This window comes from Phyllobates terribilis, unplaced genomic scaffold, assembly GCF_046119375.1.
Source record: "Phyllobates terribilis strain yellow unplaced genomic scaffold, ASM4611937v1 Scaffold_1__5_contigs__length_1240528914, whole genome shotgun sequence".
Taxonomy (NCBI): domain Eukaryota; kingdom Metazoa; phylum Chordata; class Amphibia; order Anura; family Dendrobatidae; genus Phyllobates; species Phyllobates terribilis.
This window is the reverse complement of record NW_027362761.1, coordinates 451,679,472-451,694,448: the sequence shown is the minus strand read 5'-3', so window position 1 is coordinate 451,694,448 and position 14,977 is coordinate 451,679,472. Positions and strand designations below refer to the sequence as shown.

At 42.7% G+C, this 14,977-nt stretch overlaps 1 protein-coding gene across 8 annotated transcripts in view; it reads right to left on the bottom strand.

Moving 5' to 3' along the window:
• Positions 1 to 14,977, bottom strand: part of MCTP1 (multiple C2 and transmembrane domain containing 1) — a 1,157,412-nt gene that overhangs the window by 663,974 nt on the left and 478,461 nt on the right. For all 8 annotated transcript variants that reach the window (XM_073678366.1, XM_073678374.1, XM_073678380.1 and 5 more), the window contains one exon: positions 10,423 to 10,553. In XM_073678366.1, coding sequence (XP_073534467.1) covers positions 10,423 to 10,553 — 131 coding nt within the window. The remainder of the gene's footprint in view (positions 1 to 10,422; positions 10,554 to 14,977) is intronic.

The window sequence follows — 14,977 nt, the reverse complement described above, 5'->3', positions numbered from 1 at the left end:
TATACTATTGAATTATAAAATAAAAATTAAAAGGGTTACTTTTTTAATGTAGAAGCAGCTGGAATTAATGGATTATAGACAGAGTTTCTAAAATATGAACACATGGGGTAACTGAACCTCTCTGGAGCACCAGGTCGCGTGTTTATTTAGATAGAAAAGCTCAATAACTGAAGCTCTCGGAGTGGTTCTGTTACGCCATTTTTCTATGTTTTGCTAACCCAGTCGGCTACTGGTGGAAATTATGAATTTCTTGATGAATCAATTTAGATTAAACCAGTAGGAAACTAAGTAGGGACATTTTAGAGTAAGGCTGTGAGCCCACGACGCGGATTTAATGCGTTTCCGCAGCTGCATTTCCGCCGCGAAAACGCATTAAAAACGCATGTTAAGTTGTCTGCCATGTTTCCCAATGATAATCCGCATGTGCTGTAAACATGCTGCGGAAATTTCCGCTGCGGATTATCATTGCGGAAAAATCAGCAGCATGTCCATTAATTTAGCGAAATCGCGGCGAAATCACCGCCTTTGACTTGCATTGAATCACATAACATCCGCATGCATATGTAGCGCCCCGAGGGCTCGGCCGCTACAGGGGTGTTGCACCTCTGCCAGAGGTGTGATATTCCACTCCTGGGTAGGGATGGAGTGTGGACCAGGGCTCAGTTAGCTGCATACAGCACACTCACCCCATTTCCGAGGGACAGTTCAACGGTGCTCCCATTAGACAGAAATGCAGGCACGACAGACCATGTCCCTGGCTGGAGTGGGGAGGGGGGAGGAATACCCAGTGGTGTAGGAGCAGATAGGGGTTGGTTTCTGAGCATAGGAAGGAGCTCATTGGTTGCTGGTCACCTGAGCTCACACACTAGGGAAGGGTATATAAGGTGGGCACCATCTTAGTTCTGTGTGCAGAGAGGAGTAGAAGAAGTCAGTTCAGTCAGAGAAGAAGCAGAGTGGAGATGTGACAGGGAGCTGTGGCTCAGCCTCGGCCCAGCTCCATGAGACAGGCCTAGAGTGAAGGCCGGAGTAGAAGAAAGGAACAGAAAGGAACAGAAAGGAACAGCAAGGAACAGAAACAGAAAGAGAAGTATCCGAAGTGTGGAAAGGCTCAGAAACAAGAAGGTGGAAGGGACCCTAAGAACCCATGAGAATACAGGGTGAAGAGTCAGGCAGATTAAGGGTACCGGATCCCAAGTTGGTGGAGGAGAAACAACCCTCAGCCAAAGACCGGAGGTCGTGATCATTTATTGGTGCGACACCTCATCAAACCTGCTAGGAAGGCACCATATAGGACAGCGGGGAACGGGGCCCACGTTTACTCGCGCAGATCCGCGGCAGCTGGACAAAAGTGGGTCACTGGTGAGGCAGGCCAGAGAAAGGATAAAAGGGGGTCCTGAGCCAGACTTCTGAATTGCCTGGGAGTTGACCGAGCCCCACACCTGGTGGACGCAGCCCGGCTCGGGCGGTCACTACTGGTGCTGAAGTGACCCAGAGCACATGAACTGTGAGTAAAAGACATTGGACTGCAGTACGTTGTCTGTGTACTTTCTCGCTCCTCCAGCACTACCAGTACTGGGACTCCCTGCACCATCACCCCCACCATCCATTGTACTGCCCTGGGGCTACACTCTTCCCGTGGGGAGTTATCCAATCTCAGCTGCACCCACCATCAGCCTCAGGGGATTACCTTGCAGCGGCGGTTCATAATAACCGCAATCCACGGGTGGCGTAGTCGGACATTATCAACAGCACATAGCAGACTACCATTGGTCTGACCACCCTGAGCCACGGAATCGGGTCGCCACCACTACCCCCATCGTCTCCCTATTGCCCGGCTCCGAGTGCCCCACGGCCCAGGGGGCGAGTCACATACATGTATGCATGCGGATGTTATGCAATTCAATGCGCAGATGGTCACATGCCTAAATGACGTCATGAAAGGTCCTTTTTAGAGCACCGCGAGCCGCCGAAGACACCAGACGCACTGGAGAAGGAGACCGGGGGCCATCGGAAGGTGAGTATAATATTTTTTTTTATTTTTCAACATTTTTATTCTTTTTTTTTCACTATTGATGCTGCATTTGCAGCATCGTAACTTGGTCACACAACATAAATCCATGCCGGTTGCATGGATTTATATAGTGTGACCAAGTTGTCAAGCACTTTTCCAAGTGATGTTAAAATCGCTTGGAAAAGCTCTTGACAACCCGCATGCGAAATCGCATATTCAAAACGCTTCACAAAAGATTCTACCTGGCGGGAAAAACGCATGTAAAATCCACATGCGTTTTTTCTGCCAGGGAGATGCAGAAAAGCTCCGCAGCATTTCTGCATCGTGGGCACTTAGCCTTACAAACAAAGGGTTAGTCTGTGACTGCTCTTGTAAGGGTGGATGCTAGCATATTTTTGGACTGTGCCATTATTAAAATTTTTAGATTTTAATTTCCTCCTCCTGCAAGATTCGGTTTACAGGATTAAATGAAATGCTTTACTTTTATAAATAATTTTTCAGCTTTATTTAGGAGAATAGGGGTGAACTAAAAAAATCCTGACAATTTTTTACAATCTTGGGAACCGGAATGCCTTTTATTTATAACATGATCAATGTCAATGTATGAATATGTAAAGACTCAAGTGCTCTTTTAACTTGGTAGGGGAAAAGAAGAACAAGGTTTTTAACAAAAGAAACATAGCATCAGGAGAAAATTATAATTAGGATGATGTGGGCTACCGCCTGGGACTCAAGGCTCCTAAGGAGAGGAGCCCATGGCCAGATTATAACTGAATTCTGTACATCATAGAGTTGGGAGCTGACGGTGCCTTCGCACAGTTCTGCTGCCTGCAACTGGACATCGTAGGGGAGCTGCAGAACACCATCCTTAGCTCCTTCCTCCACATCTTCTCTATGACGTAGATGTTGTGATGATGTCATTGACTCGCCCCGTGGGCCTGTGCTGGGGAACCCGGAACCGGGCCTGTTGTAGGATGCTGGGGGTTGTAGTCTCCGTGTGGCGGTGACCCGGTCCGTGCCCAGGGTGGTCAAACCAGTGGCAGTCTATCGGTGTTATAATAAGTGTCCGACTACGCCACCCGTGGATTGCGGTCAGTGGGGACCGCCGCTGTGCTGCAGACCGCTGAGACTGGTGTTGTATGCGCAGCCAAGTATGGGATAACTCCCCACGGGAGAAGTATTGCCTCAGGGCAGCTAATGTGGATGATGGTGGTAATGGTGTGAGCGTCCCAGTACTAATGGTGCTGGTGCGGCGATGAAACACAGAGACGTGTGGTTGCAGTTTCCAATGCTTTACTCACATTTCTTTACTTGTCCTAGTCACCTCTGTACCGGCTGTGATTGCCCAAGCCGTGCTGCGTCCACCAGGCAAGTGGCTCGACCAACTCCCAGGCAATTCCAGAGCGTGGCACAGGGCTCCCTTCTCTTCCCTTCTCTGGCCGTCCTCATCAGTGACCCACCTTTGTCCAGCTTCCTCAGGCCTTCTCTTGGCGAAACCTATCTCCGGTTTCCCTGACCCTATGTGGTATGCTTTCCTGGTGGATGTAGTGAGGGGTCGCACCAAGATGTGGTCACAACCTCCGGTTTTGGCTGAGGATTAGTCGCCTCCACCAATTTGGGTTCCGGTACCCTGCTCTGCCAACCCTTCACCCTGTATCTCCAGGGCATATGGGGTTCCTTCTGTCCTCGTGTCTCTGGGCCTTTCTCTGTGTTCCTGTTCCTTGCTTCCTTTCTTACTGTCCTTTCTGTTCATTCTCCTTTCTCTCTCTCTCAGGCTCCAGCCTCCTGACAAGGCCTGCCTGCGGAGCAGAGCCCATGCAGGGGCTCTGCTTCCTGTCTTCTCCTCTCACTCTTAGCTTCTTCTCTGCACTGCACACCGATCTAAGATGGTGCCCACCTTATATACCTCCTTCTCACACCCGAGCCCAGGTGACTAGCAACCAATGGTCTCCTACCTATGCCCAGAGACCCACCCCTATCTGCTCCTACATCACTGGGTGTGCTTCCCCCTCCCCACTCCAGCCAGGGACAGATGCTGTCGTGCCTGCACTTCTGTGTAGTGGGAGCACCGTTGAGCTGTCCCTCGGAAATGGGGTGTGTGTGTGGCATGCAGCCTACCGAGTCCTGGCCCACACTCCATCCTTACCCGGGAGTGGAATATCACACCTCTGGTTTGAGGTGCAATATCCCTGTAGCAGCCGAGCCCTCGGGGTGCTACATCATCACAACACCTGGATCAATCAGCAGGACCCCAGCCAGAAGAGATCAGTGCCCATCAGATAAGTGGCACTGAGTGGGATCATCAGGAGGGGAGTGTTTTCCTTAGTTTTTTTGGGGGAAGAGAGCACAGTGAGGGAAGAGTAAAATGGGGGTAGAGAACACAATTGCGGAAGATCACAATGAGGGGCAAAGCATGATAGGGTCAATAGGGTCTGGGAAGATCACAACAGAGAAGGCAGAACAATGAAAGGAAGACTACAAAAGGGAGGGAGCACAAAGAGGGGCAGAGAATAATGGGGAGAGCACAATGAAGGGGGGTACACAATGAGGGGGAGAAGACAATAGAGGGGGAGAGCACAGGGAAGCTAAAAGGAGGGAAGCACATTTGGAGGGGAGAGCACAATGAGGAGAGGAAGAACACACAAGTGACTGTTAATGAATTGATGGGGATAAGAGCACAATTGGAGGAATGAATACCGAGGACTGTGACTGATATTGAATTCGGGGGAGAGAGGACACAGGATAGTGGCTAATTAATATATGTTTTTATTGGATGGGATTAGTAATCTATATTTTCAATGGGGGTGCACCCTCAGACAAACTGAGCCTGCATGGGTCAAGGAAATTGGTGTTGAGATGTAGTTAACATTCATGGGGAAAATAATTAATAGGGTTATCAATGTCTGATTGGTGGGGGGTGCGACTCCTGGCATCCCAGCCAATCAGCTGTTTTCGGTGTCGTTTGTGGCCGGTACTGCTCAGTTACAGAGCTGCACAGCTCCGTTGAATGTATAGTGGCCACAGCCGGGTACTGCACATCTGCCCCATATTCAAATCAATAGTTGGTGGATGCGCAGAACCTGGCTGAAGCCATTATTCCATTGATGGATCTGTGCAGCTCTGTAACTGAGAAGTTGCCGTTGCTGTCAACACTGGAAATAGTTGATCAGTTGGGGTGCTGGGTGTCGCACCCCTACTGATCAGACATTGATGACCTATCCTAAAGATAAGTCATCAATATTAAAGTCCCAGACTTCTTATAACCAAATACATATTTAATAATCTCATGTCCTATGTAAGCTCACACAATAATACTTTTAGTACATCATCATTATTGGTACAGGAGAAAATCTCTTAATCTCAAACAGCTGTATTAATATGTTAAATTAAAAATGAAGGATGGATCTAATAAAAAGTTCAACTTCATGGAAATTGTCTTATAAACCACTGCAATAAATAGTAGAAGATTTCCATTTCTATTCCATACCCGTGGAAAGATCCAACCGTGATCATAAACCCTTAATCCGTGCAAGGTGCTTTTTATGCATGTAATGTGCCCTCTATAAATATTCTAGGAAGGCCCTCAACATTCATTGCCATTCCCTGCACACGTAACTACTGTACCTTCAGTGCGGATACATTTAGGGAGACAGGAAGGGGTGACTGATTATTTTAGCATAATGCATCGGTTCATAAGCTACAATGTGACAATCTGATAACCTTGAATTCTACATTCATCGGAAAATAAAAAAAAATAAACCGTGTTTTTAAATTGAGTGATGCTGCACAATTGTGACAATCTGCGGCATGTTTCACTGAGGCTCTGAAGTCTTAAATTATCCTTGAATTCTGTACAAGTTGTGAAATAAAATTGTCTGTGTGTCTTTGGTTTATCAGGATTCAGTGAAAGATAAATGCTATCAATACCCAGTACTACTATCACATTTATTTGTGCAATTAAATGATATGAGACGTTTGGGGAGATTTTCACTTATTCACTGATTTGTAATTGTTTTGTGCCATTGTGAGTAACTGACATTTTCTGGATTTCTGCTGTCAGCTAATACATCTTATCGTTTGTATGATGAAGAGTTGTACAATTTACTTCTTGTATCAATTGCTCACAATATATGAAATCCCTAGTGATGATCCCACAGGTGACTGATTCATTACAGATAAAATCCAGTTTAGTGTATGTGCACATAGCGTCTTTTTTCAGTTTTTTTCAGTCCGACTAAAAAACCACCTCCAATGCGCACCATAAAATGAACATAATGTACAGCAATGTCAAAACAATATTGCTGTGCACATGTTCCCTCTTATGTCACGTATTTTAACCTCTTGAGTGTTTGGAAACACTGAGGCTGTGTGCCCACAATGCGTTTTTGGTGCGTTTTTTGGTGCGGAAATGCTCCAGAAACGCATTGCATACCTTATCCCATGACTTCCTATGACATTCTGCAAGTTCTGTGCACATGGTCAGGATTTTTTCTGCGTGGATTTTACTTGCAGAAAAAAGCTGGACATGACCAATTCTTGTGCGTTTCTGCATGCTGATTTGCCTATACAATGCATTGGAAAAACACATGGCAAATCTGCATCAAAAAAGCGTCAAAAACGCATGTAAAAACCGCATGCATTTTTCTGCCATGGAGATGCAGATGTATTATTACAGCTTGCATGTTTTTCTCTGAAATCCTGAGACATTTCAGAGAGAACATAATTTGTAAAGCCGACCAGAAACTATTACTCTCAGATGACTAGTCCGCTGCAGATCTATGCCAGCCCCACTGCCCTAAACTGACCAACCTCCCCCTAAACAGGTAGGGAGAGACCTGTCAGTCTTGGGGAGCAGGGCAGGGAAAAACTGATGGGGACTAGCCTCATGGACTAGTCATCCAAAACACAAAGGCCCCAATTCATCAAAGTTTTTTTGCCAGAATTTTGGCATAAAACATTTTGATAAGTGATAGCATTTTGGGGAACTTGAGGTTTAGCAGCAATTTTTGCGACTTTTGCTGTTTTCACTACAGGTTCTTTCAGAGAGGTGGGCGCATGACGCCGCTGCTTTTCTAATTCATGACAGGCGGTGGTGTGCCTTACAGCAGAAATATTACCATGGTCCCTGACTGGAGTAAGATTTGTGGTGAGGTGCATGCCATTTTTCAGATGCACTTGATTCATTAAGAAGCATGTCAGGAGCGTCTGACTCCAATATGCGGGTCTTCATCAATTGGAGGCATGGTCCCTTGCCGTCTTTTCAAAGTATCTTTCAGTAAAATGTTGCAACATACACAGCTGGAATAATGTAGCTGGACTCTGATTAATGTCGGCCATTATTCTGGCAGTATGAATCTCCAGTCAGGATCCTTTTAAGACATTTCTCTTGTAGTAAGACCCCTGTAGTAATGTAGTGCACCTCTGTCATAATCACGTGAAAGATTCTTCTGGATATAAACAATTTATTTACTAGAAGAGCAGATCTTAAAAACGGAGATGATTTAATGAGGATTATCAGAGCCGCAGGAACAATGGTGGCCCAACAGATTCAATTTCATTTCTACCAGAAATTGGTTTAAGCTTTAGAGATATCAGTTTGGGGTACGTGGTCAGCCAAAAATGCACCAAATATAATAAGAGGCATGTTCCCCTCAATAAGTTTGGCGCATTTACTTCAGCAGGATTCTGCTCGTTGGAAATTCCGGTCTATATAAATCTTCCTCTTAAAATTTTTTGAAACTTGCTTATGTTTTTATTTTAAAATTTTAAGTTTTATCAGTTTAAAAGATCTGTCCCACAGTCACAACTAGGGCCCTGTTCACGTTTACGTTCGGACATTCCATTTCCCTGTTTCATTTTAGGATCAGACAGATGGGGTAATGGAGTAAGTGGTTAGGTTGTATCGCTAATGCAAATGGCCCCATGGATTATTATGGGGTTCATCAATTTTTTGGGGGGGTGGAGGGCAGTGGTATTTGGAAAAGAAGAAAAAGTTCCGCATGCAGAATTTTTTCTTCCATTTTAAAAAAAGGTCACGAGATAGACTCCACAATAATCAATGGGGCAAGTCTGCTTCCATTTGCATTACTGATACAATGAGCCACTTGATCCTTTTGCCTGTTCCTAAAATGTAACAGACAAATGCAATGGACAAACGTACATGTGAACAAAGCCTGAGAGATTAACTGCTAATGCTGGAGTCTGACTGGCAGAACTCCCACTTATCACGAGTGTCTAGTTTAGTCAGGCATATTATGGATTGAGCACTTTTGGTCAAATTTTGGTAAAACCGCAAATTAATGGCATTCATTATGAGTATTTCCCTTTAGAAAAAAGTTACAAGAATTCCAAAAGTTGTCACAGGGCCCTAGCTTAAAGGGGTTGTCCACCTTTACTTACATGCATGTTTTTGGGACTAAAATGATTTTATATTTGGAATTCAATAAAAGTTTCACATCATTTGCACTGTGTATTGATGACTGCAGAATGAGTTAACTGAGAATCCATTAGTCAGGCCGCTGTAATGGTCTGATTGGAAGTTTGTAACTCATTTACCTGTAATTTCTGAGCGTCTCTCAACTAATTTATGACCACAGACTACATTAAAGTCGAATGAGCAAGAAAACAAAGCGCCTGCAAAAGCAAAACAGTGCAACATTTTTAATTAGAACCAAATTATAAAAATGATTTCTACTGCCAAATACATGCTTTTAAGTAAAAAAAAAAAGATGGGTAACCCCTTCCCGTGTTCACCGAACTGCTAAAAGTATTATTTATTAACACAAATCTGTTTTTAGTTAGTGCATGCATTTTTATTTTCATTTTATTTCCCTTTTGTGGTTTGTACAGGATAATGGCTAATGGAAGAATGATATATATACCCATTACAGGAGATGAGATGATGAAAATCCAATGGATGTAATTGCAATATGCCACACACTTGGCATTAGCCTCCATTTATAACTTTTGCACAAAAGACACTGTTATTACTAATTGCATCTGAACCGATCTTAGTCAAGTTGACATGTTCTGCGTTAATTTTCTCTGCAATTTCTTCAGGCTTCTCATAATCCCCTCCTGGATGTCTGCAATGATGACAGGGATGTGATTATTTTTTTGCCATCATCAATGGATCCCATTTTATGTTACTTCTGCACCAAACCATATGGACTGCTTTTTGTTGGAATGGGTAGATCCAGAAATTGAGCAGAAAAGAGTCATGTGTTTCTGTGAATGATCCTCACATGAACGAGGCCTGATAAGCATTGTCTTGTGCAAACCACAATGGGGTTCTTTATATATTTATATATATTTTTAATAATACTTTTATTACCTTTTGGAGGTATTTCTCCATTAAACTACAGAAGAGAGATGCTTTACAATGGAGTGTGGACCTCAAGAACTCAGCCCTCCCTAAATACCCGCTGTACGACCTCACTCTTCTCAGTCAAGCAGTCCCCTGTACCCCAACTATGGCAGTAAACCGTCATGGCAGAACATCCACAATATATTCCGCCACCACCTATCTTATATGAATGGTCCCCTTTTAGCTACTGAGCCCATGATATTTTTCACTGGTATGTAGTAGAACCTGTTTTGCCACTCTATGTCAGAAACTTTTCAGAATTGATTTAGTTTGTACATTAAAAAATCACTGACAGAAACAAAAATAAACATTTTTGTCAATAAAATATTTATAAGACATGTCACTTTTTAATAGTGTCCCTTTAAATTATGTGTCAGGTTATAAGTGGTTATTTTTTGCTCCAATTCTATTCCCACTTCTCCTCTGAGATTTCCACTTTTTTCTTTTTTTTAAATCCACCATACAGTTTCCATACAGCCTTTTATTAAGTACGAACATTGGTCTTTTTAAGGGGGCATGGCTCGCTGTATTTTCTGGGGGTGCGTCTTTAGGCATTATTACCCTGTGAGCCACACCCCCAAAAATTAGAAGCAAATAAAAAGGCCCAAATCTATACGGTTGTATGATGGATTTAAAATGAATAAAAAACTAAATGCTCTGAGGAATGGTAGAAATAAAACAAGAAAAAAACCTGTCCACCTGACGAGAGCTTCTCTTTGAGGGGTTATGTCCAATTGTAAAATGTAAAATCATATTTAAATGTTGACATACTCTTTAAAATTGTTATTAGGCAAATAGAAAAAAAAATATTAGACCTAAGACATTGTTATGTGGAAGGAAAAGTAGAAATTTAAACTATTGTCAAAATCAAATAAACCATATGAAATTGTAAAAATAAATTTGTAAAAGCTTGGAAATTATGACATCTACTGGCTAACATCTGAATTTCCATGTGCCATTTCAAAAAAGATAAAAAGAAAGTTGAAAGAGCATATTGCGTCACTCGTGATTGAGTTATTTCTTTTCTATTCGGCAATTTACTCACCTTCCAATAAAATCATCTCTCTTGCCAGCATCTTTGTCCCATACTGTGATGTCAATTATTCCTCCGTGCTCTTCAAAAAGTTGCATGTTAAACTGCTCCCTCCACTGAGGATTCAGGGTCTTGGGAAGGGTCTAAAAAAAAAGAGACAGTAAACACACAATCAAATCTTTCCCATACACTCAAAAAATGTGCCCTAGAAGGAGTTCCTCCTTTATTAGGAAACGTGATGTTAGTATAGTAGGGTTACTAATAAGAAAAAAGTAACTAAATCGAGCATTTAAGAAATGGGGGGCAGACCTAGCACCACACTAAAGTTATGCTATATATTTGTGCCAATGTCCCCATAAATGCAAAAGAGCAAAATAAAGGAAAATTGGGACAACTCAAGGGCACCAAATATAATAAATAATCAGATATAGGAACGATAATATATAAATATATGCAAAATTTTATTATTCTCAAGACATAGAAAATAGAACATTCTAATAAAAAACATGATAAAAAACACATAGGACAAAAAACAGGAAGAAAAAAATCACCCAAAAAGGAAAAAAATAAGTAATAAATAAGCAAAACAATAATATATCATAAGTCTGTGCACAATCGGTATATATCAATAATGATGGTACATAATTCCAAATATCACTAGAGCATATATGGCATGATACAAATAAATAAATTAATCAAGGAGCATAGAAAATAAATATATAAGATCCAATATCTAAGCCCATAAATGAATCAAGTATATAATAATAATAATATAGGAATAAAGACAGTACCAAATAAATAGTAGAGATGCACAGAGAAAAGGAAAAAGAAATATAAATAACCTACGCGTTACGCCAAATGTTTATGGCTTCATCAGGGGTGTAATGAATGAAGCCATAAATATTTGGCGTAACGCGTAGGTTATTTATATTTCTTTTTCCTTTTCTCTGTGCATCTCTACTATTTATTTGGTACTGTCTTTATTCCTATATTATTATTATTATTATTATTATATACTTGATTCATTTATGGGCTTAGATATTGGAGCTTATATATATTTTTTTCTATGCTCCTTGATTAATTTATTTATTTGTATCATGCCATATACAGTGCTGGCCAAAAGTATTGGCACCCCTGCAATTCTGTCAGATAATACTCAGTTTCTTCCTGAAAATGATTGCAATCACCAATTCTTTGGTATTATTCTCTTCATTTAATTTGTCTTCAATGAAAAAAACACAAAAAGAATTGTCCTAAAGCCAAATTGGATAGAATTCCACACCAAACCTAAAAAAGGAGGTGGAAAAAAGTATTGGCACTGTTTGAAAAATCATGTGATGCTTCTCTAATTCGTGTAATTAACAGCACCTGTAACTTACCTGTGGCACCTAACAGGTGTTGGCAATAACTAAATCACACTTGCAGCCAGTTAACATGGATTAAAGTGGACTCAACCTCTGTCCTGTGTCCTTGTGTGTACCACATTGAGCATGGAGAAAAGAAAGAAGACCAAAGAACTGTCTGAGGACTTGAGAAACCAAATTGTGAGGAAGCATGAGCAATCTCAAGGCTACAAGTCCATCTCCAAAGACCTGAATGTTCCTGTGTCTTCCGTGCACAGTGTCATCAAGAAGTTTAAAGCCCATGGGACTGTGGCTAACCTCCCTAGATGTGGACGGAAAAGAAAAATTGACGAGAGATTTCAACGCAAGATTGTGCGGATGGTGGATAAAGAACCTCGACTAACATCCAAACAAGTTCAAGCTGCCCTGCAGTCCGAGGGTACAACAGTGTCAACCCGTACTATCTGTCGGCGTCTGAATGAAAAGGGACTCTATGGTAGGATACCCAGGAAGACCCCACTTCTTACTCCGAGACATAAAAAAGCCAGGCTGGAGTTTGCCAAAACTTACCTGAGAAAGCCTAAAACGTTTTGGAAGAATGTTCTCTGGTCAGATGAGACAAAAGTTGAGCTTTTTGGGAAAAAGCATCAACATAGAGTATACAGGGAAAAAAAAGAGGCATTCAAAGAAAAGAACACGGTCCCTACAGTCAAACATGGTGGAGGTTCCCTGATGTTTTGGGGTTGCTTTGCTGCCTCTGGCACTGGACTGCTTGACCGTATGCATGGCATTATGAAGTCTGAAGACTACCAACAAATTTTGCAGCAAAATGTAGGGCCCAGTGTGAGAAAGCTGGGTCTCCCTCAGAGGTCATGGGTCTTCCAGCAGGACAATGACCCAAAACACACTTCCAAAAGCACTATAAAATGGTTTTGGAGAAAGCACTGGAGACTTCTAAGGTGGCCAGCAATGATTCCAGACCTGAATCCCATAGAACACCTGTGGAGAGATCTCAAAATGGCAGTTTGGAGAAGGCACCCTTCAAATATCAGGGACCTGGAGCAGTTTGCCAAAGAAGAATGGTCTACAATTCCAGCACAGCATTGTAAGAAACTCATTGATGGTTACTGGAAGCGGTTGTTCGCAGTTATTTTGGCTAAAGGTTGTGCAACCAAGTATTAGGCTGAGGGTGCCAATACTTTTGTCCGGCCCTTTTTTGGAGTTTTGTGTGAAATGATCAATGATTTGATTTTTGCTTCATTCTCTTTTGTGTTTTTTCCTTGCAAGCAAATTAAATGAAGAGAATAATACCAAAGAATATGTGATTGCAATCATTTTCAGGAAGAAACTGAGTATTATCTGACAGAATTGCAGGGGTGCCAATACTTTTGGCCAGCACTGTATGCTCTAGTGATATTTGGAATTATGTACCATCATTATTGAAATATACCGATTGTGCACAGACTTATGATATATTATTGTTTTGCTTATTTATTATTTATTTTTTTCCTTTTTGGGTGATTTTTTTCTTCCTGTTTTTTGTCCTATGTGTTTTTATCATGTTTTTTATTAGAATGTTCTATTTTCTATGTCTTGAGAATAATAAAATTTTGCATATATTTATATATTATCGTTCCTATATCTGATTATTTATTATATTTGGTGCCCTTGAGTTGTCCCAATTTTCCTTTATTTTGCTAAATCGAGCATTTGCTGTAACAAGGGCCAGTTAAAGAGGTTTCCCCATCTTATAAAGTGATGACATGTAACTAGGATATGTCAGTGGGGGTCTAAACTCTGGGACCACTAATGATCCTGAGATTGAAGGGGGTGTAGCAAAGTTGCGTTGGGTTCAGAGCACAGTGGTATCTCGGCCATGCGGCTAAGCAAAGAGCATGGAGTGACTAGGAGCAACACCAGCGACACTGCTCTTCGTTCTCAGGATTGATGGGGGTCCCAGAGGTGAGACCGCCATGAATGTAAAGCAATGTCATATCCTATCAATATGCCATGGTTTTAGGAGATGAGAACAACCCTTCATGAAAATATCATCTTTTCCCCAGTGTTTCTCACAAAACTAACGGTGCAGAGGTGGAGAGGACCCTGCCCTCATGGCCTTACTATCTGTATACCTCCAATATCATAAGGAAGCAGCAATGCTGGGATGGTGAGGGTTTAATCCTAGCGCTGAAGGTCTTGATTAGGAGTACACCTGCAGTGTTTGCTAAGAACCAGGGAATGGATTCAGCATGTGTTGGCTGCTGGGGAGTCAGTCAGTCTGCTGGATGTAGCAGACATGAGTGTGTAAGCTCATGAGTTACCAGCCAAGATGCGAGCTGCAGCTGAGAGAGAGAGAGAGAGAGACACGTTCCGGGATCTCTCTATGAATGGAGTAACTGGGGAGTCAGCTGAGGAGCTGAGCAGTCTTTGATTCTAGAGGACTGTGGGCAGTCAACCAGAATGTGGGAGCTGGAGAGATCTCATATTGACCTGTGTGTGGGTGGACGTATCCCTGCCAGAGTACTGGCAGTGTACCTGCCGGAGTATTGGACGTGTACCTGCCAGAGTATTGGACGTGTACCTGCCAGAGTATTGGACGTGTACCTGCCAGAGTATTGGACGTGTACCTGCCGGAGTATTGGCAGAGTACCTGCCGGAGTATTGGACGCGTACCTGCCGGAGTACTGGACGTGTACCGGCCGGAGTACTGGCAGTGTACCTGCCGGAGTACTGGCAGTGTACCTGCCGGAGTATTGGACGTGTACCTGCCGGAGTACTGGCAGTGTACCTGCCGGAGTATTGGACGTGTACCTGCCGGAGTACTGGCAGTGTACCTGCCGGAGTATTGGATGTGTACCTGCCGGAATATTGGATGTGTACCTGTCGGAGTACTGGCAGTGTACCTGCCGGAGTACTGGCAGTGTACCTGCCGGAGTATTTGACGTGTACCTGCCGGAGTATTGGATGTGTACCTGCCGGAGTATTGGACGTGTACCTGCCAGAGTATTGGACGTGTACCTGCCAGAGTATTGGACGTGTACCTGCCAGAGTATTGGACGTGTACCTGCCAGAGTACTGGACGTGTACCTGCCAGCTGTGTTTACCTTTTGTCAAAGCATGGCTGTTTTGTATTAAAGTTCTCCTTTATATAGCAAATAAACCTTGCCTTGTTGGACTAAAAACGTTCTCTGTGTGAACACTCCCTCAAGCACTACCTGAGGGAA